Source organism: Lepisosteus oculatus, chromosome 25, assembly GCF_040954835.1.
Source record: "Lepisosteus oculatus isolate fLepOcu1 chromosome 25, fLepOcu1.hap2, whole genome shotgun sequence".
In the NCBI taxonomy this organism is placed as follows: domain Eukaryota; kingdom Metazoa; phylum Chordata; class Actinopteri; order Semionotiformes; family Lepisosteidae; genus Lepisosteus; species Lepisosteus oculatus.
The window spans coordinates 10,534,868-10,559,213 of record NC_090720.1 but is presented as its reverse complement, the minus strand read 5'-3'; the positions used below and the strand labels follow the sequence as shown (position 1 = coordinate 10,559,213).

Sequence of the window (24,346 nt, the reverse complement as noted above, 5' to 3'; positions counted from 1 at the left end):
TACAAAATGAGAAATGTGTTTATCCATACTGCTCCGTGGGGAAGGGCATTGTCAAATATTCAGGAGATTCAAGATAAAATTCTGCGATCAGAAAACAAAAATCATCCTAGACTTTACCTGTTTAAAAAACTCGGGGGTAGACTGTGGTCTTTGTCAGTACTATTGCTGCCTTGTTGCCTGATCACTCAGAAACTAAGCAAAATTGGCATACTGTAAGAGGTGCTTTTGCACCAGTAGATAATGCTCATCCCTCTGAACCAGGAGTTCCAAACCAGTGATCCATTATGGCATCAGGGGATGTTGTCATGTAGGAAGTGCCATGCTTTGGATGAAAGTTTAAACTGGAGTCCTGATTACTAAGTCATTAAAGTTCCCTTTCTGTTCCTAAAAGCCTCACTGATCATAAAAGCAAGAGAGCTAACCCCAAAGCTTTGACTAAACTCCACGTTTGTGCTTGGTCAGTCTAAAATTTAAAGTGCTATCTAAGTGCAACTTACAACTTATTGAAAATTCTAATATCAAGCTTTGTTTAAGCAGGGAACTGAGAAAGAGCAGAGGGGTGTGTATGGTAATAGAGAACAATTCCAAAACAGATATGAAAAACCCTGGTAGTGATGCAAAACTGCTATTGGAGAAAATTATTAAGCGTGTGACAGAATGCACAAAATAGATATAGCAGTAATTGCTCACATGGGGAGTATTTATTTTTGATGAACGTTTGTATTATAATGTTAGCAAAATTGATTTTTGACATATTTCCCCGAAGTCCCTGCCATTGGAGAATAGGTCGAATGCTGCCTTGCATATTAAAGATGCTTACTTTCTGGTCGGGTTCTGAGAGTGGCTGTGCTCTTCGTTAATGGATCTCTGCACTTTCGGGGTGCAGACTGGGGGGGAGGTCACCCGGATCGCTCCACTGGGGAGGGCCATCAGCTCCGAGGACGTGCTCACAAGCACTGTCACTGTCTCCAATGGGGGAATGATACCCAGGTTAACAACTAACACTGTCCGCTCCAAGTCCTCATCCAGCATGATGTGTCCTAGTGTGGAGAAAGAAAGCACATGAGCAAGAGTGCCCTTCAGATTGAGTCATAGAATCCCTTGTTATAAAGGCTGCATGGAGACATAGAGCATGGTTAGTACTGCTGCCTCACAGCCCCACACTCCTGGGTTTGATTGCTGCTTGGGGTGTTTGTGTGGACATCATTTTTCTCTCCATTTCCTCTCCATTCTTCTCTCCATTTTTGCATGGCTGTCCTCCAAGAGCTCCCTGAATTTCCACCTCCCAGACCAGGTGGGCTCAAGGGCTTTTTGTCTATGGTGGTTTGATCCCAGTACAGGCAATAGAGGACTTACTGTATGCACAAATCAAACAAGATAAATTTAGTTCTAGCTTAAGTTCAGGAGGGGTGAAGGCAGTCGAACTAAATAAGCTCAGCAGCTGCAACTCACAACTAATCCTGTTGTAATGGCCTCAGTGAACACGTATACTACACGTCACCCTCTCCTCTTCCTCGTTCATTTTCACATCCCTCCTCCACTCCATATCCACCTTTACAGCTATCCCCTTGGTCATGTTTTCTCTAAGCATTGGGGTCCTGGCCTCTCTATCTTAACCTGCCAAGAGGGAAAAGTTTTCACTTAATTCAATCAACAGTTCTGCCGTCACACAGTCTTAGACTGCTTTCATTCCTCATGAATTATTATTGGCTGTATGGCCTCTTTTCATTTTGTGGCTTTTTGGAAGTTCTGATACCATTAGAGAATGGTTACATTCCTTTGCTTTCCTGTGTTTTAACTACTCCAAAACATCTGGAGTCTTGAAATGGTTGTGCATAAGAAGGTGATTCTGTTGTGTGCAATGTTTTTACTTTTGTTCCCTACAGCTAGAGTAAAGAAAAAAGAAAAAAAGTAACTTTTGTATCAGAAACGAACTCACGAGAGTAAAATCTCATTCTTTAAATATTTTTTCTACAACTCTTTGTCCAAGTTTCCCTACACTTAAGATGGACAGTTTGTCCAGTTTGTACCCAGACAGTCTAGTCTACATGACCTACATGTGCACATAAAATCCAGTTGTTCAGTTTCTTGACAGTACATGTATTTTGCATTCAAGTACAGATAAAGAGTCTCTGCTCATTTAGAAACCGGTAGTACCGGAACACAGCAGAACACAATGTAAAAGCAAGGAAAATTTAAGAAAAACCCCACCGAGAAATAATTGTGTGGAGAATCCATCTCCCCCCCACTCAAAGACATGACAAAATGTGAGGGGGACAACCTCCTTTCTTGCCAGTAAAATATTTGCAGTTTGCAAAAAGTGTTTTTATAATTCAAAAGGTTGCGACTATTTTAGCAGAAGACAGTTCAAGGAGAGATCTTGAGGTGACCTTCATCAAGCCATAGATCAATGAAAACTAGAGATTAGGGTGATTCATGTATAAACGAACTAATGGAATATACAGTATGTCTTATATATAAATAGATCATACTTTATTAATCCCGTGGGGAAATGTATGTATATATGTATATATGTCATAGTGTATGTGTCAGTGTCGTTGTAGTGTCTGCTCATAAAGTATTGCCATTAATATATTTCAGCTTTTCATGATCTTTTCAGCATGTACCATATTTATAGCAAACTTTACATTTGCCAGTGTATATCTTTACATTTAATTTCTGTATAGGAAGGGAGATCTTCAAGTGCATGATTAGAAAGTAAAATTAAATCTTCTTATTGACAGTAACTCATGGCAACTCTTGGCATGTCTCCGAAATCAAGTAATAGAACTCCAGTGAAAGCTCCAGTCTTTACTCAGATTCAAGGGACACAAAGTCATTTGTGTGCCTTTTTATATAAAGCTTTTTTTTAAATATTATTTCTCCATCCTGTACCCAAGTCACAGTTTGTGGCATCATCACCTTTAAAACGTTACAATTCCTGTTGAAACAGTGGGTACCAAGCTTCAGAAACCCAGCTGTGCAGTGGGCAAACAGCAGAAGACAAAACAACAATCACAGGACACTGACTGTGGGCTCAGTGGGGAAACTCCCATGAGCACCTCTCCTGCTCTGCAGTTATAAAGGTTAATATCCCCTCCTGCAGACAACTAGGAGTTACATTTTTCATTTTTTCTATTTTCAGTGTAGTGTTAATCTTCTCATAATCTGTGGGAATTAAAGTTTCAGTCACTGTGTCTTGAACCTGTGCCCTCTAATCTAGAAATGAATCTTTTAAGACATTACCACTGCCGTTTTGGAACGTCCCATTGGCCACTGTACAGCAGTCGAAGTAGCAGTCATCAATTTTGGCTTTGTCTTTAATTTGCACCGTGACTATTCGACTGGATATCATGGCTTCGAAGCCCACCACTGTAGAGCATTCATCCAGCGGGTAGATGAAGAGACCTGAAAAACAGGAGAGGGAGTGGGCAAATCTGAAACTGTCTCGGGTCTTCCTAAACAACTATTTGACAGGTCAGAAGCTCTCAGTCCCGGAGTATGTTTAAATACTATTTATAGAAGGATGTGAAGAAACGTACTATTCTCGTTCACATGCTGTAATGGAAATGTACATATAGGGTGCCTAAATTTCTTAAAACCAAAATAGGACTATAAATATAAAACTATTTTACCATTGTCTTTGAAGGTGATGGGAAAAATTGATTTTTATAATTGTTTCTATGTGATTTATCTGTCAATTTTTGGTATAAAACTCCAAAATTACTCAATCAAAGCAAATTTGTTTCCTATCAGCTGCTAGAAATGTCCGTTTAATAAGATGCGGTGCCTATATCCGGAAAAGCCTGGATTGCAGGTGAACAGTCTTAGAGAGAATACAAGGTTGAACAGGTTCCTTTCTTTACCAGCACGCTGATACTGGGACAAATGGAGAGTTATCTGAAAACCTTTGGCAGTAAATTGTAAATTGACATACAGTTGGAGAAAGATCCAGGAAGATTTCTAAGCATTTGAAGGAAATCTTCAATATCAGGAAATCCAAGACTCATGGTTATCGTAGTGCTCCCTCAGTCTTTCTCCAAGACAAGCAGAATAGTGAAGAGTAACTGCTGAGACTGACTGTAAGACTGACTGCTAATTAAATTGAAGTGGCTACCAGTAGGTCCTTTTACACCACAGATTTATTATTTGGTGGTTAAGGACTCTGGTCATGTGACACTTTGATGAAAATGTCACAATTTAATTTACTATAATATAATTGTCCTTGCTAGAGTTTAGATTTTGTATTTTTGGAATCCTGCACTACAAATTGAAATAATTAAGAACTCTGTTTCTTGCAGCTCCTCTTGTTTTTTCCTCATTCACCAAGACAAAACAAGTTTAACCTATTTTTAAAGGATCTACCTACCTGGATGTTTCAGAAGCTTCTAGAAAAGATCCCAGGGTACTGGCTTTAACTACATGGCTGGGCATCTCACTCCTTACACAAAGGGTGGTGGGAGTGTGGAACAATATACGCAGTCATGCTGTCGAAGCCAATTACCTGGTTTCGTTCAAGAAACGGCTGAAGAAGATCCTGGGATCAATTAGCTTCGAAACAAACAAACTACATGGCCTGAATGGCCCTTTGTCATTTATAACTTTGCTTATGTTCTTACATTACGAATTAAAGCTCCATGCTGCAACTACTGTAGGTGATGTTGAATAGCACAGACAGTTAGAAATAGCTTCCATAAGGGTGTTCTGATATGTTTCTATATAAAAGGGTTATCCCCTTAAGTTCCACACTGACCACCTCCCATTCTTTGTTTATTTAACATTAATGGCAGTCAATGTTTTTTCATTCCACCATTTAGATGTGTTTTTTAGGTGTAGCTCTGAAAACATCAAGGACAAGGTGTAAGAGAATATTTGTTCATATTTATTCATTCAGCGTTACCTCAGCTACTTGCTGATAAAACAAGCAGTTTAATGAAATGAGAAATCCAATGCAGATCCAATTTCAAAACAGAGAATGCTTTTTTGAAATAAAAATATTTTATGAAAGAAAACACTGGAATTCCTCATTGATAGTTTTGATAAATGTACTGCCTAAACAAAGACAAAAACATGCGACAAGGATATTTATTACTCCTGAGAGCCAGAAAGGTATTGAAACTAACCCAGAGGTCTGCAGTATTTATCTGTTCATTCTTGACTATAAACAGAAGTAATTTCTGCTGAAAAATATCCAATTTTACTAAATGTCACAGAGTGAACTTCAATCAGTACATAGACCATTCTGTCATTAATAGAAGACTTTGTGAGAGAGCAAAGGTTTCAATTCACAGTCAGCTCTGGAAATGAGGCCTCTATCACATAAATGATTTACAGTATTAGCCATAGCAAAAAGATTACCAGGATTCAAAGAACGAGTGTGTGAGACAAAATGGAAAACCAGATTCTTTTTACAGCTCTGAACTGAGAAACACTGTCACATGTGGCTGCATTGCTGCCTTCTACGATTATTATTTGTATTGTTATTTCTAATTCATGTGAAATATATACTGTAGCTCCTGCCTGTGTCCTGATAACAATATGGCACCATATTAAGAAAATAGAGTTTATTGGTTCTTATAATATTCCCTTAACGTAAACAAATGACTTAGTGTATATACCGTAATTGAAACACGAATGTCTGAAGATGTGGTACTATATTTTCAAGAGGATCAAAGGAAATATTTTAATATGTAACAACATATGGTGTCCTTTCTTGTCTTTCAACAATTTTGCATATCAAGCTGTTAAGCAGATGTGTAGTAAAAAATCATTAAAAAGCTTCAAGCAAGCGCTTAGTGTGTGTCTCCAGCAGTCTGGGATGCCAAAGTGTGAAAAGCAACTGCCGAATCAGCATTGAGAGACACAATTATCAAGTAGTCAAAGACAAATTGCAAGAAACAGGGCACAAAGAAAGATAGCTCTTTTGAAGGTGGAGACACTTGCTGCCTTTCCCCAAGCGTAAATCTGTTTTCTTGCTGCTAGATCATCTCACCATTTCACATTTGATCATTTACAGTGTAGAGAGGTGTAACGGAAGCCGGTTCTGACTCCCGTGTAGTGTGTATTTAGGACCCTGTGCAGACGGTATAACCCGGAAGAGACTGGAGAAGGGCAACAGGGAAAACACGGTGAGGAACGGAGGGGAGGGCGAACAGGGGGGGCGGTGTTGACAGTGATCCAGGTGCAAGGGAGGAGCGCAGGCAAACGAGTCCAAAATGGTCCAAATAGGAAAACCGGGGCACAGTCCATGATCTAAAACCAGGAGATCCATTCAAGACAAGACACGAATAAAAACAAGGAACGGCGACATGGAACCAGGAACAAGAAAGTTTAAAAGAAGGGTAACGAGGCCAGGTGCTCCGAGCCCCGGACTCAGCTGGTCAGGACGCCGTTCTGAAGCCTGCGCCCTCAAGCCGCAGATGTGGGGCGACTCGATGCTAGGCGAGCCTTGGGGCGTCTGTCTATCAATGCAGAGCCCCAGTCTTCAGAGGCACGAGGTTAAAATAATATACGGGACCAAGGGGCAGGTGAACGTGGTAATGAAACAAAAATACAAAAAGGTTCTGAGCGCCCTCTGGAGGAGGGATGACGATTGTGACTGTAGATAGGGCTTCCAAGACAACCTGGAGCTGTTGAATTGGAATTCAACGTGCCATGTTCCAGCACAGTGGCACAATGGCTAACATTGTGACCTCACAGCACGGAGGTTCAATTCCAGACCTGGGGTGCTGTCTGTGTGGGGTTTGTATGTTCTCCCCATGTTCTCATAGGGATTCCTCTGGGTGAACTGGTTTCCTCCCACTGTCCAAAGACCAACTGGTAGGTTTCGCAGGACTTTCTCAGTTGCTGTTGTCCATACTGTATGTCTCCCTGATTGATTGTCTGCTGGTGCCACCCAGCATCAGTGAGACCACCTACAGTAAACACTCGACATCTCAGCCTTATCTCTGTCTCTTCTACACAGATTTGGAAACTGTAATTTTTTATTTCCTGTGTTTGTTAATCAGCTGAACTCTGAGCTGCTGGCCCTCTAGCTGTGTGGAAAACATACAAGCCAGTAAGCTCTGTTTCTCTGTTATCAGTCCCAACGTGTGACTTTCAATTAGGTGATAGCAGATGGACTGCAACTGTTGTCATTGCACCAAATGTTAGTGAATAAAATTAGGTTATCAATGCTTGGAGTGGTGTGTAAAACCACACTTTCTCTAATTCATTTACAGTAGATATCAACCTGTAATTAGTATTAAAAAATCCATAAGTCAGCACTAACCAAAAATGCATAAAAGTATGATAAATGCATAAAAAACATTTTGTTTTAACATTCACCATCGCTATCTGGGAAGATCATTTCCCAATTTTGCTGGGTGTCGTTTGTTTGATCAGGTGTGAAATGAAATAGGTTGATGAGGATACACACTATTTAGAAAAGGCTGTAGAAAAGCACTAGAGAGAGAAATTGCATTAATAATTTCTGCCGCCTGTTCTCAACACTCCCATTGTTTGATTGCCCTAGTAAACCAAAAAGGGTTTTGCAGTCATTTTTGCATGCTTATTTTTCTTGATTACTGTGGTATCGAGTCAGTTTGGCTTTAAATTTAAGAAGCAGGTACTCATGGACAGAGCAATAATCTCAGCAACTGCTTTACTGTGCTTTACTACAAAACATTTAATGTAACTCACTCTATTCAATCTTGTATAACAAAATAATACTGTAACATGCCTGTAAATACCTTCCTCTCTCGTCAGTGTGCTATACTGTATATCACTTTTGAGGGCTAGACATGCAGTCTTTCCTACTCTTCAGATTTTACCTTAAGAGTTGTATTACAATACCGTTGCTACACAAGCCCCTGTTGTTTATTTTGTGGTGCATTTTCTCAATTCGGATGGGTATTAGATTCACTAGGTTGCTGCCAGTGGCAGGAGAGTCGAGCCTTTACAGCAGACATGATGATTGCTTGCCGGGACATGTAGTATGAACAAATGTTGTAGTGTTGCGATTGTGTAACTGATTTTGGAGATAATTGGATGTTTGGTGATGTTAAACAGAGTCTGAGGCCAAGAAAAAAAAGAATACCAGCACACACAAGTCAGGTATCTTAGAAGGAGACAAAGTAAACAATCTTCGCTGTCTCTGATATTCTAACAAATTTCCCAACTTGGAAAAAATGTTAAAAGTTTAAATTTCCCAAGGACAAGGTTCAGCTACACCTACAAGAATCATCTCCTAAACCATTTGCTACAACAGTTTTGGAGTTTTTAATGTGACAGTTGAGTAAAGTATAAAGTTACTGTATATCGCTCAATGTGTACATTTCTGATGAGTTCATAGATAATTTTGTTTGGCTTTCTACATTTTTACCTTTTACTATGAGGTTTGCACCTGGGTAGCTTACCTTCTATAGGATGGTCCTCTATGTTGTTGTAGGTCAGAGAAGCTGTCATTGCCAAGGTGTAACCTCTGACACAGGAAGTGATTTCAGAGGTACTGAGTGGCAGAGCACTCCGTTTTCCCTTGTTGATGAGACCGGGCATGGTAGGCTTTTTCTGTTGCGCACTGGGTTAACTGGGAAAATAACAAAATACACATGACGCTTTTGAGGTAAAAATATAAATTTAAGAAATTTACGACATAGATCCACCTGTCGTAGCTCACTCCCCACAAATACCCCGTCTCTGTAATCTGAGTTGAACAGCAAGCGCTGTGACCAAGGAAAATTCTTAATGCTGGGGGAGTGAGGTCATGAAGTAAAGCTCTGAATTACAACACTCTGCTTGGCAGCCTTTTCGTGCTTTTAGAATTTTCTTCAGACATATGTTTCATGAATTAGTCATTTAAAAAAGTAATTATGTACAGCACTTCATTGGAGTAAAACACATCCTGAATATCACCTCATAACAATAAAATTCCTTTTTCAATTACAGTCTGCAGTTTATATTCAAAACCGAGATGAAATGGATTTTGGTGATGGACCATTTGCCAATATTTATAAAGTTTCCAACAGGAAGTACTGTATGTTAATCATTTGAAGCCTATAAAATGTTTTATGTTTCAATACCCAAGTAATATATGTGCATTGTATTTAACCAATAGACAATCATGTCTTTCTATACTGATTTAAGTTTCTGGTGTGCATTGACTGTACCCAAAATTGTTCCACTGGGACTGATAACATACTCGTGGATCAAGACTTAAATTGTGAAGGACTCCTTCCGTGACTGCATGAGTCCTTCAACACGCATGCACGTGAACACCTGTTGAAAGCATGTGAAACATCGAATTATTAAATAACAAACATAGTTTGTAACGTAACACAGTTTCAGTTTTTTGCTATTTAAGAATGATCTGTGGCTGGCAAAGATGATGGAATCCTTTGCACAGTTTGAAACTGGAGTCCTGGAGTTGCTCAGGACCTGGACTATGTTATTTGCCAGCAGTGACCAGGAATCTCCAAGCTGCAGCATCAAATCAAATACAATGCAATTGCCAAGCAACATCTACAACACGAATAAACAAATTGGGATGAGCTGGTACACAAAGGTGGGTTTATTTTGCTGCTTACATAACAATCCCAAATAATGCGTTGCGAAAACCCAGCACATTGAACACATGACTATTAATACCCCCTAGTTCTGAAGTGCAATAAATCTGAGTTGGTATACTTATTTTTCCCAAGGAAAAGATCTACATCTGTAGAAAAGGACGTACAGAGCCAATTTCATTTCATTAGTAAAATAAATCCATTAGAAGCTCAGTGGCACTTTAGCAGAGATTCTCAGTCAAAAAGGAGAACAAATCTGTGTGAAAGGAGGTATAGTAGGTGAAAATGTGTAGCAGGGTTTCTGTAGTTCCCTGCACAGTAGAGGCGCCATCTTGTTGAAGTACAATGGGTCTATGAGAAAGATATGTGGAAAAGAAGAAAATATGATGACACAATTCTGCTAGAGAAAGTTTTCCTTTCAAAAGTTTCATTTACATTTTTTTTTCCATTTCATTTATGAAATCCTTCCTGCATACATTTAAATGGCTTTTTATTTTTACCACAACACAGATCTGGTGAAGACTGAATCACCAGACTGAGCGGTTTAGACTTCTCTGCTGTGATCCTAATGGCTGGAGCTCATTGCTCTCACTATGAGAAAGCTTTCAGCTGGCAATATGGGCTGCTGGTGGTGACCTTCTCTCCACAGTCATGCTTTTGAAATAGAATTATGAAATATTTCTGAAAGCCTGTCATTATGTTGTAGTTTGGTGGATACACAGACACAAGTGCTGGATTTTGATCACTGGCAACAGTAACAGCAGGGCCAACATTTTAGCACCTGATGATCAAGCACAAGTTAGAGAAAGTCAATATTTGTGTTGCGATGCGATTTTAGAATAATACTATCACTGCCACTAAGGGCAGCGTCTGCAACAACTTCTGAGGCGTGAGCTTATTGCCTTTTCCCTGTTAAGTGATTTCCTAGGATCATTGGATCTGAATTTGAGTTGTGAAAATGGATCCATGTGGAGGATCTCTCATGCTCACTTATTGCACTTCATCACACTCGAGCAGGTATTCCCCTCCTGGAAAGTGAAGTGGGTACCCGGAAGGAAAGAAAATGCTTTAAAAATCTTTCACAGGAGATCTCCCGAGGAAGCACTTTCCCTATAGGAGTGGAAATTATCCAACAGTGAACTGCAACCCCACTGTCAGGCTTGCTCCCACTGGAACGCTGCAGAGCAGGCTAGCATTCAGTGGTAACTGGCCACACCTCCACTCACCTGTCACTCAGGGCCGGTTGCCATGGAAGCATGTTCCAACAGGAAACCTCTATCACCTGCAGGCAATGTACATCCTCAGGTGATGCAGAAAATGTAAGGTCTACTCTTAGAGTACTCGGGGCTCTGGTATATAGACTCTTGAGTGTGTGCTGTGAAAGCTCTTTGGCTTTGCATCTCTGCTCAGATATCTCTTGAGCCCGCTTTGTCCCGACCTCAACTCTAGGATTTCCTCAGCGCTTTGCCTCTAGTTTTGACCTCAATCTTGGATTCTCTCGGTGGTTGAGAGAGAGGAATGAGACACTGTTTCACTGATTGAACTGGTGGCATTCAGGGAAGGCCTTAGTCTAGCTCTGTCCGTCTGTTGTCTTCAGTGTCGGTTGGTTTCACTGCTGTGACGTTCTAGTTATTTGTTTCAGCAAAACAATGCCTTTTTTTAGGAAACAAACGGTGAGGCAAATTGGAATCCAAGATCAGAATCTCATTTTGAATAAAGCCTGTTGTACTGAAGACAAGCAGAGACATGTGTTACGTTATACTGTAAATGTGAATATTGAAGCTGCTATTCTCAGCCCCATCAAGGATGAAAGGGAGAGTTTAATACCCCTCAGGTGTTTTGCTTTCTGGGGAAGCAGGTCAGGGCATCATCCCTTATAGTGCTGCTGCTGCACCTGCAGTTGTACCCATTGTGTAGCCCCTGACAGCAGCCCTGAAACCCAGCATTGTGGTGCACCACTGTCCCAGGATGGAAAAAGACAGACTAAGCAAACATGGAAAAGGAATACAAGTGAAGATGAAACAAGCTAGCATTTTAATTGGACTAAAAGCTTGTAGTGATTTTCAAGAGCGTCCCTCTCTCTTTTGCCTATCCTGATGCTTTGGCAGCAGCTATACTTGTTGTGAGCCTGAGTAGTGATGTGCTTTTCTGTTAACTGCATGTGACACACCCCTGCAGCACAATTGTTTTGCTCATATCAATTTAGTGCCACGGACTACCTTCAGGATATAAAGATGAAACAGATCGACAAGCTCTTTGCTTGTATAGCGGCACTCTAGCATCTGCAAAGGTCTAGGACATTTCCATTCAGAAACTCACTACTTTTTATTTAAGTTTCAAAAGCGTAACTGAAAAATATTCCATCCACCTCTTTTCTAACCACTTTATCTCGTATAAGATTCACAGGGGACTCAGGAGTCAGTGCTTTGCAGCCTGAAGGCATGTGTTTGGACATATACTTACAACACCCTGTCGTTTGCTCTCTGATGAACCAATTTTGCCATACAAACCTTCATGCAGTCATAATTATACAGAGGGATCATTGTTCAGATTTCCTCTTTGTACAGCATATGTAGTAGTACCTTATCTTCAAAATAAGGCAAAAGCCAAATTAAAAAAATGATACACCCATTAATCCATTTTCTAACCTTTTTATCCAATACAGGGTCACAAGGGAGCAACAGGCACAAGGCAGGGTATACCCTGGATGGGATGCCAGCCCATGAGAGGGCACACACAGTCACACCAGAGCCAATTTTCCCAGAAGTCAATTATCCCACCAGTTTGTCTGTGGAACTATAGGAGGAAACCTGAGCACCAGGAAGAAACCCACAGGAACACAGGGAGAACATGCAAACTCCACGCAGACATCTCCCCAGGCACAGAAACCAGGGCCCCAGAGCTGCAAAGCAGCAATGCTAGCCACTGTGTTACCATGACTCCAAAACCCTACTACCTATTCTTTTAAGTTTCAAGTACTTCAAATTAAAATATTTTGACAAGAAAAATACGGCTATGGCTTTCTCTTTTGATTTCTTTGAAACGTGTTTGAAATGCAATCTTACGAAGGGGTAGCAATTAAGTTGTAGGCGTGATTCTCATAATTATAAAGGAGGCAAAACACTATTTAAATGTGACAAGTAAGTGCATATTTGAGCTGCTCCTCAGAACCACATGTTTTCAAAGAGACCTGTTTGAAGGGGTTGTATTGTAAGCTTGTGTAAATAAAGGGTCCTTACAACACTGAAAGACGCACTTCTATGGTTTCAATACTTTCTAACAAGAGCTCAATTAAATTGTTAAAACAGAGCAAGTCAAGGAACACATTAAGATCCACATTGATCCACAAGAAACGTGCAAAAATGGGAGAAATAGAGAAAAGGAGGGCAATCAGGTTTTGAAGATGTGAGAAAGCATCCAAGCGTGCTGTTAGGTTTTTGCACTGGCAAATTGTAATCCATCTGTACGTCAAACTATAAGAACAGTTTTTGCAAGCCATTACAGCCAAGTGTGTTTTAAGGGTATCTCAGTCTCTACCAAGCCTCACAGTGTTTCTGGCAGCAGTCACATTTGCACACTAAAGATGCTGTTCTTGAGGATTGATAGCAACAAGGGATTCAGCGTTAAGCAGGTGCAGTCTAGGGCACCCAGCAGCACAGTTACGTCAGTCATGGCCAAAAGGACATTAGTTACACATCCGAAACTGGTCTGTTACCGTTTTGGTTGTGTCCACAAAAGGTAAGGTACAGGTACCCTGAGTGCATCTGCAACAGAGAGGGTGAGGAGCAGCCTTTATCCAGAACCGACAGCATGCTGATGCGTGCTTGTTATGTGCACATTTAAGACGAATTACTGTAGCTGGTGTGCTGCATTTTTAGAAAAAGAAAAAAATACTGTCCCACAGTGCATCCCAAATGGGATTGATATGTCTTTTTAATCATTTTACCTTGTTCTTAACCTGGTTATATTGTAGGCTTTGCAGTGCGCCCTGCGATGCCAGGTGTGAAATTGCACCTTATAAATAATGAAATTTGATTTGCTAAAACAAAAGTCCGTGGAATTGCAGGTCACCTGCAGCGATGGGTTGTTAATTAAGAGGCATTGCACCCCAGAGTGCGAAATAATTATTCCCTCGGAGCCTGACTTTATTCCAACCTCTTGGAATAAGGCTTGGGAATTCAAAAAGACAAAGAGTGGTTATCCTGTTTAATATATGGCTTGATGTATTGATTAAAAGACTTCAGGTCACAGAAGCAAGCAACATGTTTTTATGTGAAGGCATGGACATGAATTGTTTCTGTGCGCTGCTCATCCACAGAAAGGGAAACAAAGCACTTTATACTCTGTATTTGTATTGTATTTTGCTTCTCAAATAGGAATACCCTATCACTTCGTTTCCATCTGGCTGTTTTTTGCAAAAATATCCTTGCATGTCTAATAGCATTTCAACAAGAGAACACAAAAATATCCCCACAGTCTGAGGTCTGTTATTTACACTTGATAAATCCATACAAGATAATACAGCATCATAAAATTAGTCATCAGCAGAACCTATTATAAAATTCTAGATTTTGTTATAATAAGCTGTTTGTCATTAGCATGGGCAAGCCACTACCTGGTTAGAGAATCACGCAGCTTACATTTTCAAGATTATAAAAAGAAATATTAATGCATTTAGTTAGTATGTCTGGAATGTTATCTCCCCTTATCTCCCTGAGAGATACGTGCTGTATGGCAACATTTTAGGAAATGCATCAGATGGAACAGATAATATCCTGAAGCAAGGCTTTCACTGAACGTGTAATTGAACTGAATGGTTCTGTCTGTCTATGGTGACAAACCCGTAGTACAATTCAGGTAGTGAGTCAGCTGCGCTCCACCTCATTACTGGCAATGACAGATGAACAATTGCAATTCATTATTGCTTAGCGCAGGAGCACTAAGTTAACCAAGACCCTCTCAGACATACAAATCGGACATAAAGCCCCATTTCCATTCATTGTTAGACAGAAGACAAGCTCCCCAAACAAATCAGGACGCTGCCAGTCATCTTAATGTCACATGAAAAGCCTCTGATGCTTTGATGCAAATTCCTTTTGTGTAGGATATAATTATTTGGCCTTTCCTCCACGTTTTCTTGAGGGATCTAGGAATATAGGCACCATTCCTACCAATGGAAATTAAAACCACTTTATCCAATATAGGATTATAAGGGAGCCAAAGTCTATCCCAAAAAGCAATCGGCACAAGGCAGGATACACCCTGGATGGGACACCAGTCCATCACAGGGCATACAAACCTGCGCACACTCACACCAGGTCAATTTCCCCAGAAGCTGATTAACCTACCAGCATGTCTTTGGACCGTGGCAGGAAACCGGAGCACGTGGAGGAAACCCACGCAAACACAGGGAGAACATGCAGACTCCACACAGACAGCACCCCAGGAATTGAGCCCAGTGCCCCAGTGCTGTGAACAGTGCAACGCTATGCCAACTCTTGAAAATAAATTAACGCACTAAAAACCACTTCTGGTATTTTAAATTTAGCTGAGAACATTTTTAATGGGACCTCTTAAAGTGTTTGGCGTAATCCTCCAAATACATGATGTCCTTGTGTGTCTATGTTGTTTATTGTGTGGTCTTAAAAACCGAATCAAAGATTTCATAATTTGCTGCTCCTAGCTGTTAGAAATAATTGTAATCATTTATAATATAAATTCTTATAATCTGTCGCTGTTGAACATGGGCGTTCAGTGAACATGTTTAGGCATATTTTAATTAAGCTTGGTTGGGCTACGTTTCTCGGGCAAAAATAGATTTTCATTCATCTTAGCAGCCTAATAAATTATTAAAAATAAATTAATTTTAAACTGCCCAGAAATGTTTAAAATAAGGGATACCTGGCAAAATACTGCTAAGAACCACAATGCAGGCTTGTGGTGGAGATTCTGTACAATAAATGTGTAAATATTACAAAAAGCATAGGCATCCAATGCCTTATTCCTAGGCCCATTCTGTAATTCTCAACAATGAGCTAATGATATAAATGATTAAATTTGACAGCGGGGACATAGAAATCACCCATGTGCAGACACCAGCACTCTTTCAAAGTGCCCTGTACTGTACATACAGGATGTGGCCATTTGGCAGTCCTAACTGGACATGACATTATAAATCATCTTAGGCAAATCATGCCATTAACTTTATGCTTTGGTGGAAATCAAACCAGATTTGAATTCTATCAAGAGCTGTTCTTTCATATCACTGCTGTTTGCCACATGTACCCTGAATAGAATCGCATCACTGAAAGGACCTTGTATTAAAGACACACTATATTCATATCGGCAACTTTCATCACACTTTAAGTAGATCATTAAAGACATACGATCTCCAACAGAGGAATGCAAATAGTATCCATCTTGTGAAAGAACACTCACAAATGTCTTTTATTTTCTGTCTTTTCTTTACATAAAACCACAGAGGCACCTGTGTATATTTCTCCCATCCTGCTAAGGAAGGAAAACTGTGTAAAGTTTTGATTTCTGGCACTTGAGCCCCTAGAGACAACAGATACATCTGGAACAAACCTGCAGATTGAGAATCAAGTAGCTAATCACTCAGTCTGCTCAGCCAGTAGCCCCACAGAGGATAGGGGAGGAGAAGGCAGAAGAGAACTACTGTGTATCCATAACTCCTCATTAGAAGGAAAGATACATGTTCGGAAAATTGCTGGAAAAGCCGAGGATTTGTTTAATAAATCCTCAATCAAAGGATACAAAATTATTTGAGTCATAAAGATAAAGTCAAGCAAAGCAGCTGATTCTCCGAAAATCCATCTCTAATCCTTTCCTAACGAGCATTTAACTTGTTGCAGATGTAATGCAACATTTCCCAAACAGTCAAATGCTCCCCTATTTTCGAAGTAGAGGGGGAAAAATAATATTTGACAAAGTTCTCTAAAAAGATTTTTTTTTCTTCTTGTGGAAACCACCAGAAGGCACAGACTGAACAGGGGACATGAAGGTAAGCCAATTAAGCAGCAGAGAACTGATGTTATGAAGCAAGGTCTAAACTTTTAAACTCCAAGACTCAAACCACATGGGAACAATGATATGTGTGGTTTTCCTCATCATGCTGCGCTTGCACTGTAAAAAGGGATGGCAACGTGAACGTTTCGGAATAGCTTTGGGACAAAAGAAGGAAAAGCATAGGGACAATATTAGTACTAGTAGGTGGATGCTGCACATTGGTGGTGGTGGAGGGGGTCCCCATTACCTGTAAAGCACTTTTAGTGGAGTGTCCAGAAAAGCGATATATAATTGTAATAATAAGCAATTAATAATAATAATAATAAGCAATTATTATTATTATTATTAAAGCAATCTGTGAAGGAATAAAATGGTTATTTAGACATGATGCAGTACTCTAAAGAAAGGTGAGGGAGGAGGATTATTTGTCCTGGTTTATAATGATCCTTAACTCCCCACCAGACTAAAACTTAAGAAAGGAAAATAGCAGTTTCTCAGCTCATGCAGCATCTCCCAATCCTGCTTGACATTTACTGTACAGTACATCACAGAAATGTTAAGAGATCAGCTTGAGCAGAGAGGGAAACAGAAAATTCAGACCAGTACAGATATGCTCCCGGAAGATGATTTCAATAGACAAAGCAAAAATTTCATGAAAGTCATATACTGTACATACTGCTAAAGCTTAAAACCAGAATGCCTGGAGTTCATGCATCTGTGACTTCTGTGAGGCATACTGTATATGCAGGATGTGAGAGTCGCTTGTGTTAACTGTAAAACATGTAATCTTTATGTTTTCTATTGAGAAAAAGAGGCGCAGAGAGACAGTGCGTGTGTCTAATATATCAGATGTTGGCACGGGTTTTATTTTGTGCACAAATGGCATTGCAACAATTACCATGCATTAACAGGGCAATGCATCACAATATGCCAAGTCCATAACATATCCTGGAATTCATCTTGCCAAACTGTCTCATGTCTGCCCTCGGTAATTTACTTAAGGTTCAGGAGCCAGCTCCCACAAGACGTATTGAGACTGAAAAGGGCACGCTGATTTTCCACTGATGCTGGAAAGATCTTTCGTGTCCGCCCCTTTTTAAATGACAACAGCGCCATCATGTGGCCTTGACTGTGCACAACCAAAGGACTGCAAACCCGTCATTCGCGTCAAAATATTCTTCTCCCAGCTGCGGGGTGCAGCCCCAAAAATATAGATATCGCCCACAGACTAGGCATTTAACAACAAAGCGAAGAGTCAAATTCAGGTACAATATTTCAGTGCAACAGTTCTGCCCCCACAGCATTTTTTACATGATAAACCTGTAACTGTTGTGAAAAGAAAGGCATGGTTGCATTCTTTTACAGTAGCACTTTTATAAAGCATACCACAATTTCCCCATTTATTCAACGTATGCAGTTTTTTAACCAGTTTTATTTTACTCAAAGATGCACCCACCAAACTTGTCAAGATGATGTCTAATTCACCTTCTGCTTACTAATTTTACAGTTCAACAGTACAACAGCCATTCGTTTTGTTTTGTTTTTTTTTGCTCTGTGTCTTGGATGATGGACTTTTTGTCTTTGTTTATTGCTATTTAGTGCTATAAATAGAAATCTACACTTCTTCTGGGCATGGTTTGGAAAATGAATGCTGGAATTGAAGCCTGACGAGCCCTGTAACCTTCCTTAACCATGCAGCCCACTTTATCCAGACTCCTAACAGAATGTGCTAACAAGGGTGGACATTTAACTAGGAGCAGTGTGAAAGGACCTGAAGGAAGAAGCTCTCGAGGGATTCAGCCTGTGAAATACTCACTCAAGTCTCCCGGGAAAAGGTTAATTGATTCTAACAGCTTTTCAGAATTCTGAAAGGAAAACATATGTATTGCAGCTGTGACCCTTCCATTCAGTTCTAAAGCAGAGATCAGCAAGTACGAAAGGCACCTGTTGATGCTTTAAAAGAAAGACTTGGGTCCCTGTTAATTAAACTATTATGATTGCAGGCATTGCAAAGGTTTCTGATACTCCAAATTTATATTTAGGATTAGGAGCATCATATTAAACCTTCATTACTGCCTTTCCACAAATAATATTTTTTTCAACTATATATATTACCATTGATAGTATACATTTCTCCACTCAACCTATACCAGGCTATTGCAAGCACACATTAAAGATTCCCCTGCCAATATCCAGCACTATTTCAAGTACATTGCAAGACAGCACAAGCATGGCACTATAACTGAGCCGACATGCAGTCTTTAACCAGCAGCTCTTACCTTATCGTTTGCCTCAATCAGGTGAGGGAGCCAGTCAATATATATTTTTTCAGTTCTTCTTACAAGTGACAAACGAGCAGAAACAAAAGGAGAGCTGGTGCTCTCCCTCACTCTCTCTCTCTCCCTCTCTCTCTCTCTCCCCCTCTCTCTCCCTCTGCCTTTTTTATTGCTTGTCAGTGATGTTGTCCCTGTATGTCGTGGTGAAAATGTCAGCTGGCAGCACCTCTCCGAAAACACCAGTTCCCCACACGCGCCCCCCCAAGGAACCGAAGGAAAGATAGAACAGTGGCAGCAACCCAGATGAGAATCAGCAACATGTGGTTATAAGAAGTATCTTTCGCTCTCTCTTGTGACTGGAGTTGGAAAAGCTTCCCTTAATGAGAAGACAGTTCTATATCAGAGAGTACCCCATTCAGGAATCCTTTTTGACAGTTAGGGGTACAGGCAGAAGTTAATGCAACACCAGGCATAGAAAAAAAAAAGATGTGGGAGAAAACACGTCTGGGTTCCAGCGAGTGTGATATCACCCTCCTCCTCTCTCTCTCTCTTTCTCTCTCTCTCCCTCTGCTTGATTCTAAAGCCCCCAGTGTCGCCGGGCAGGGCTTGCGAGACATGAGAAGTGGGCAAGGTACTGCACATCCGTGACCATCATTAGTCTCTTCCATCTGTTTTGTTGTGGTGGAGGTAACCATGACGATCGATATCTAGCCCTGCTGGCTTCTTCCTTGAAGGACATGAGATTGAAAAAAAGAAGAAGGAAAAAAAATGGCTTAACCAGAATCTCAGCATCCACTCCACAATTAAATTAATTTCTGCTGCCTGGAAACCTCTTTCTTCCTGTCTCTCTCTCCCCCTCCTGTGCAGATGCAGAACCTGTTTCCCACCACTGATGAAGGTCTGAGCCTCCTGTTTGTCAATTTCATCCGTGATTCCTGCTCTGCCCTCTTTTTTTTATCTGAGTAGCTACAGAACGTGCCAAATCTCCTACTTGCAAGACAAGAGGAAAGTGATATCTGTGTGCTAAATAAAAAAGGTACATTTTTCCCCATTGTTGATAAATGCTACAAAGAGTCCTGTTGAAGATGCCACAGACCTAGGATTTAGGATGCCCATTTTTAGATTCAAGAAAACGGGGCATCTTTTGTTGTTGTTACTTATTTCCTATAAATAATAGATTTATTGCTTATTAGGTATAACTCAACATTTTCCCAGATTTTAAGGTATGACTGATTACTGATGCCAGTTAAACTCACTGCTCTGCAGCCTCTAAAGGTTGTTTTCTAGTATTTGGTCCATCCATCCATTTTTCTATCTGCTTCTTTCAATTCAGGGTCACAGGGTCACAGGGGATCAACAAGCAGGGGGCACAAGGGTACATCCTGGAAGGGATGCCAGTCCATTGCAGGGCAGACACATACAGGTAGGCATGTGCACACTCACACCAGGGCCAGTTTTCCCAGAAGCCAATTAACCTGGCAGCATGTTTTTGGACTGGGGGAGGAAAGCAGAGCTTTCCTTGAGAAAACCCACACAAACGTGAGGAGGAGCTCCCCAGTCCTGGAAGAGAAACCAGGGCTCCATCACTGTGCTAACCACTGCGCCGTCACGCCACCCTCGATATTAGATATGCCTTCCTAAAATGAAATATTAAATCATTCTCTAGTGCAGTAACAGTAATCTGTGTGCTCCTATACCTCTCATGTTCCCCCTACTCATCTTCTGCTGGTCAGCTTACTCTCCTACCTCCTTTACACCATCCATTCTGCTCTTCTGTCCCCTTGTAGTGTAAATCCTATGAGCTATTACTCTGACACAACCTGCAAAGCAGTATCACCGGCACCACACTAATTCACACCACCCACTACAGAAGATGAGCTCATAAGCACCTTTTGTTCAACTTTGTAGTGTTGCCTGCTTGCACCACAAGCATATTGTATTTTAACTGTAGCTGTCAAATGCACTCCTCGCACTGTGCAGCTTTGAGTTAGCATTTATGCGACGCAGAATGCGAGACCTAAAATATTTGTATCATGTTAGTTTATGAAGGCTAATCAAAAGCTGAAAGGCAGTCAAAGCACAATGGCACTTTTTCGAATCAAATCGCTCTCTAAAGGAGCATTTACAGACTGCTTTGGTGTTTGTAAAAAAAAAAGACTCTATCAAGCATTGTTTCTGCATTGGTGAAGGGTGTGTAACAGACCGGCGCACACATTTTGTGAAATGCCGTTCGGTGTACGAGGAAATCATGTAATATATTATAAGACCTTGTCAATGCATTGTGTCGTTCATCTGCAAAGTGCCCCCACTGATGTCTGCAATCAGGCACAGTGCATTATGAATTCTGGTTTGTTTACTGCTGTTGCTTGTGCATTAATTCAATGTTCACTCCGCAATCCGATTTGGTCTAATCAACTATTTTAGGATAACTGTTAATATTTGTGATTGTCCCCGCAGTAAGGCAGGACCAAAATGGGTGTCCTGAGTTATTTACCATTCCACTGCAAAACAGAAATATGCGGCAAAGAATTACTTGTTGTGATGAAGCCTTATTCATCAGCAGCGACATGCATAGATCATTTTCTCTGATGAATCAAGGTTTCATTTGAACTTGGCAGGGACTGACGCATGCAGGTCTGTATTGCTGAATAAGATTAGTGCAGTTGGGGAGGAGTGACAGTGTAGTTAGTGAATCAGAACTGTGTCGTACAGGACAGTGTCACTCTCCAAGGATATGGGGACATTTTGGGACCACTTTTCCACTGTTAGTACAAGACGTAGGCACCTGCCGTTCATTTTCAATCACAATAATGCCTATCCCACGAAGCCAGAATCACAATGGCCTTTCTACATGTTCAAGTGCTGATTTTGCCTTCTTGATCACCAGAGATGAACCCAACTGAATACTTACCTGTGGGATTCCTTACCAACATCTTTAACCACAGGCTCCTGCTCAGGACTTCTGCCATCATCAAACAGCCTCCCATTAGTTGTCTGTGTTGGTCAGTGCTTTGTACACTTGAGGCATCTGTTTGGACATACACTCATGACACCCTGTCACTTGCTTATTATTATTAATTTTTCAGAGGTAACCTACTATCATATAATTACCTGATACTGTACAAAGACAAAGAAGCAATTAAAACGATGTTCCTTTGTATAATTATTTCATGACTCATAAAGGTTTCTATGGCAAATTGCTTGATTCGGTTTATCAGCAGAGCAAATAATAATAATTGCATACACTTATATAGCGCTTTTCTGGATACTCCACTCAAAGCGCTTTACAGGTAATGGGGATCCCCTCCACCACCACCAATGTGCAGCCCCACCTGGATGATGCGACGGCAACCAGAGACACCAGTACACTCCCCACACACCAGCTCTCAGTGGGGAGGAGAACAGAGTGATGAAGCCATTTCATACAGGGGGATTATTAGGAGGCCATGATTAGTAAAGGCCAGGGGAAAATGTAGCCAGGACACCGGGGTTATACCCCTACTCTTTTCAAGAAACATCCTGGGATCTCTAACAACCACAGAGAGTCAGGACCTCAGTTTTACATCTCATCTGAAGGACGGCACCTATTTACAATATAGTTTCTCCGTCACTATACTGGGACATTAGGACCCACATGGACTGCAGGGTGAGCGCCCCCTGCTGGCCCCACTAACACCACTTCCAGTTTTTCCCAGGAGGTCTCATATCCAAGTACTGACCAGACTCACACCTGCTGAGCTTCAGTGGGGCTGCCAGTGGTGAGATGCAGGGTGATATGGCTGCTGGCATAAGTACTGCCAGTATTACTCCTGTGGCTTACAGATCTTCGGTATGTGCTATAAATTTACTTTCAGTGGTTAATGTGCTCATAAGCAAGCCCTTCCTTCATGATGCTTTCAAACAAGGCAATAAAAATGAATCAGATTCTCCACAGCAGGAGAATTCACTTGCCTCTTCTACCCATCTGCCCTTTCCACAGGGGAGTCTTTATACTGAGTCACTGTGAAGAATAACTCCACAGAAACCATTCAGGAAACCTTTATCCAATACAGGATCACTCACAATCTGTTTGCATTCAGATTTCAGCTGCAATCTTCTCTCACTTGTTCTTTTCCACTCCCCAGATTGTGAAATATTATTGTGGTAACTGCAGGATCAATAGCAGCTGCAATAGAAATGGTAGCAGTATAATAATTATTAGTAGAATTGTAAAGACTGCCGCAATCTGTAGAAATAGTAGCTGTCAGATGATTGTCATATGTCCAGTATTTAAAATTGTTTTTAAAGCTTGTTACTTTTCTAATTTAAGCAGCTTAGGTTTGGTCTATCCTGCTTATAAACTATAAACTATAAACTATAAACTATAAACTATAAACTATAAACTATAAACTATAAACTATAAACTATAAACTATAAACTATAAAAGAGGCAGGGAATTCTGAAAACTTCTGTGTGTGATAAATACCCTTAGAAAAGAAGATTGTAGACAAGAGAGTGATAATAACTGACACAGCCTGACCTCCTTAATGAATTACCTAATATAAAGTTTCAAAACATACCAGTCTTGTCCGTTCCCAAACCCCTTCCCCAACGAAGAAGGTGCTTTACATAGGAGTGGAACCAAGGACCACAACTAGAATAAAAAATGTTATTTCTTCATTATCACAAAAGGCAAAAGTTCATGTATATTCCAGGATGCTTTTGAATAGATCATAATGGAAACAAGGTGATGTATTTTGCCATAAGTTATGATTTAGAACGTAAAAAATATCTATTTTAATTTTTTGTCACATCTATTTCTAAGGCTTTTTTTAAAAAAAGATACAGTACATATGTTTTACACACTCTCTTCAGTGTGGCAGTGCGTGTCAATGGCTTACTCATGAGGAACTCAAAGCCACAAAGCTCTGCTCCTCAGGCAGAGAAGAAAAGACCTGTCACCTTGGACCAGTTCAAGTCTACATTCCAATGGAGAGACATCACATTCTGTAATAGGCTTGTACCAAATGAAGACTGCTACAGGTGTCATGTTTTATCCTGAAAGCTCTGCAATATAGCTTGGCAACCTATTCAATGAATAAATTCACATTTGTCTGTAAAATGTGTTTTGTGGCATTAGTACAGAGTCACATCTTTCTAATTTTCACCTGATTTCCTGTCTCATTTTCAGTATTTCACCACTACACAAACCTAATAAGGAAAACTCAGATAAGCAAATGAACCTTGGAATTAAAACGGAGCCATTTCCCTAATGGCAGCTGCATTTACCAAAAGCTCCTTCAGTCTGCATGATACAGTTTGTAACTAAGTTGTTTCTGTTAGTTATTGGTTTATCTGAATTTCTGCACAATATTGGCAAACTAAAATGACTTTAAGATTTTGTTTAAAACTTTATATGCATTTTGCAGTAGTATACCACTGTAGCAATAGAGAAACTCTGTGGAAATTCCTTTGAGTTCTGAAGAATACTGTACTTTAACATAGTCATCCACCCATTTT

The 24,346-nt window shown here is 40.4% G+C and overlaps 1 protein-coding gene across 2 annotated transcripts in view; it reads right to left on the bottom strand.

Annotated features, from left to right (window-relative positions):
- Positions 1-19,666, bottom strand: part of vwa5b1 (von Willebrand factor A domain containing 5B1) — an 85,642-nt gene extending 65,976 nt beyond the window's left edge. Inside the window, exons 1-4 of one of the 2 annotated variants that reach the window (XM_006641908.3) lie at positions 18,851-19,666; positions 8,397-8,566; positions 3,247-3,408; positions 821-1,040 (exon numbers count right to left, since the gene is read on the bottom strand). In XM_006641908.3, coding sequence (XP_006641971.2) covers positions 821-1,040; positions 3,247-3,408; positions 8,397-8,535 — 521 coding nt within the window. In that variant the 5' untranslated portion in view covers positions 8,536-8,566; positions 18,851-19,666. Of the gene's footprint in view, positions 1-820; positions 1,041-3,246; positions 3,409-8,396; positions 8,581-18,850 lie in introns of those variants that run through there. The other variant, XM_069183624.1, reaches the window with a different exon arrangement.
- Between the last annotated feature and the right edge of the window lie 4,680 nt (positions 19,667-24,346).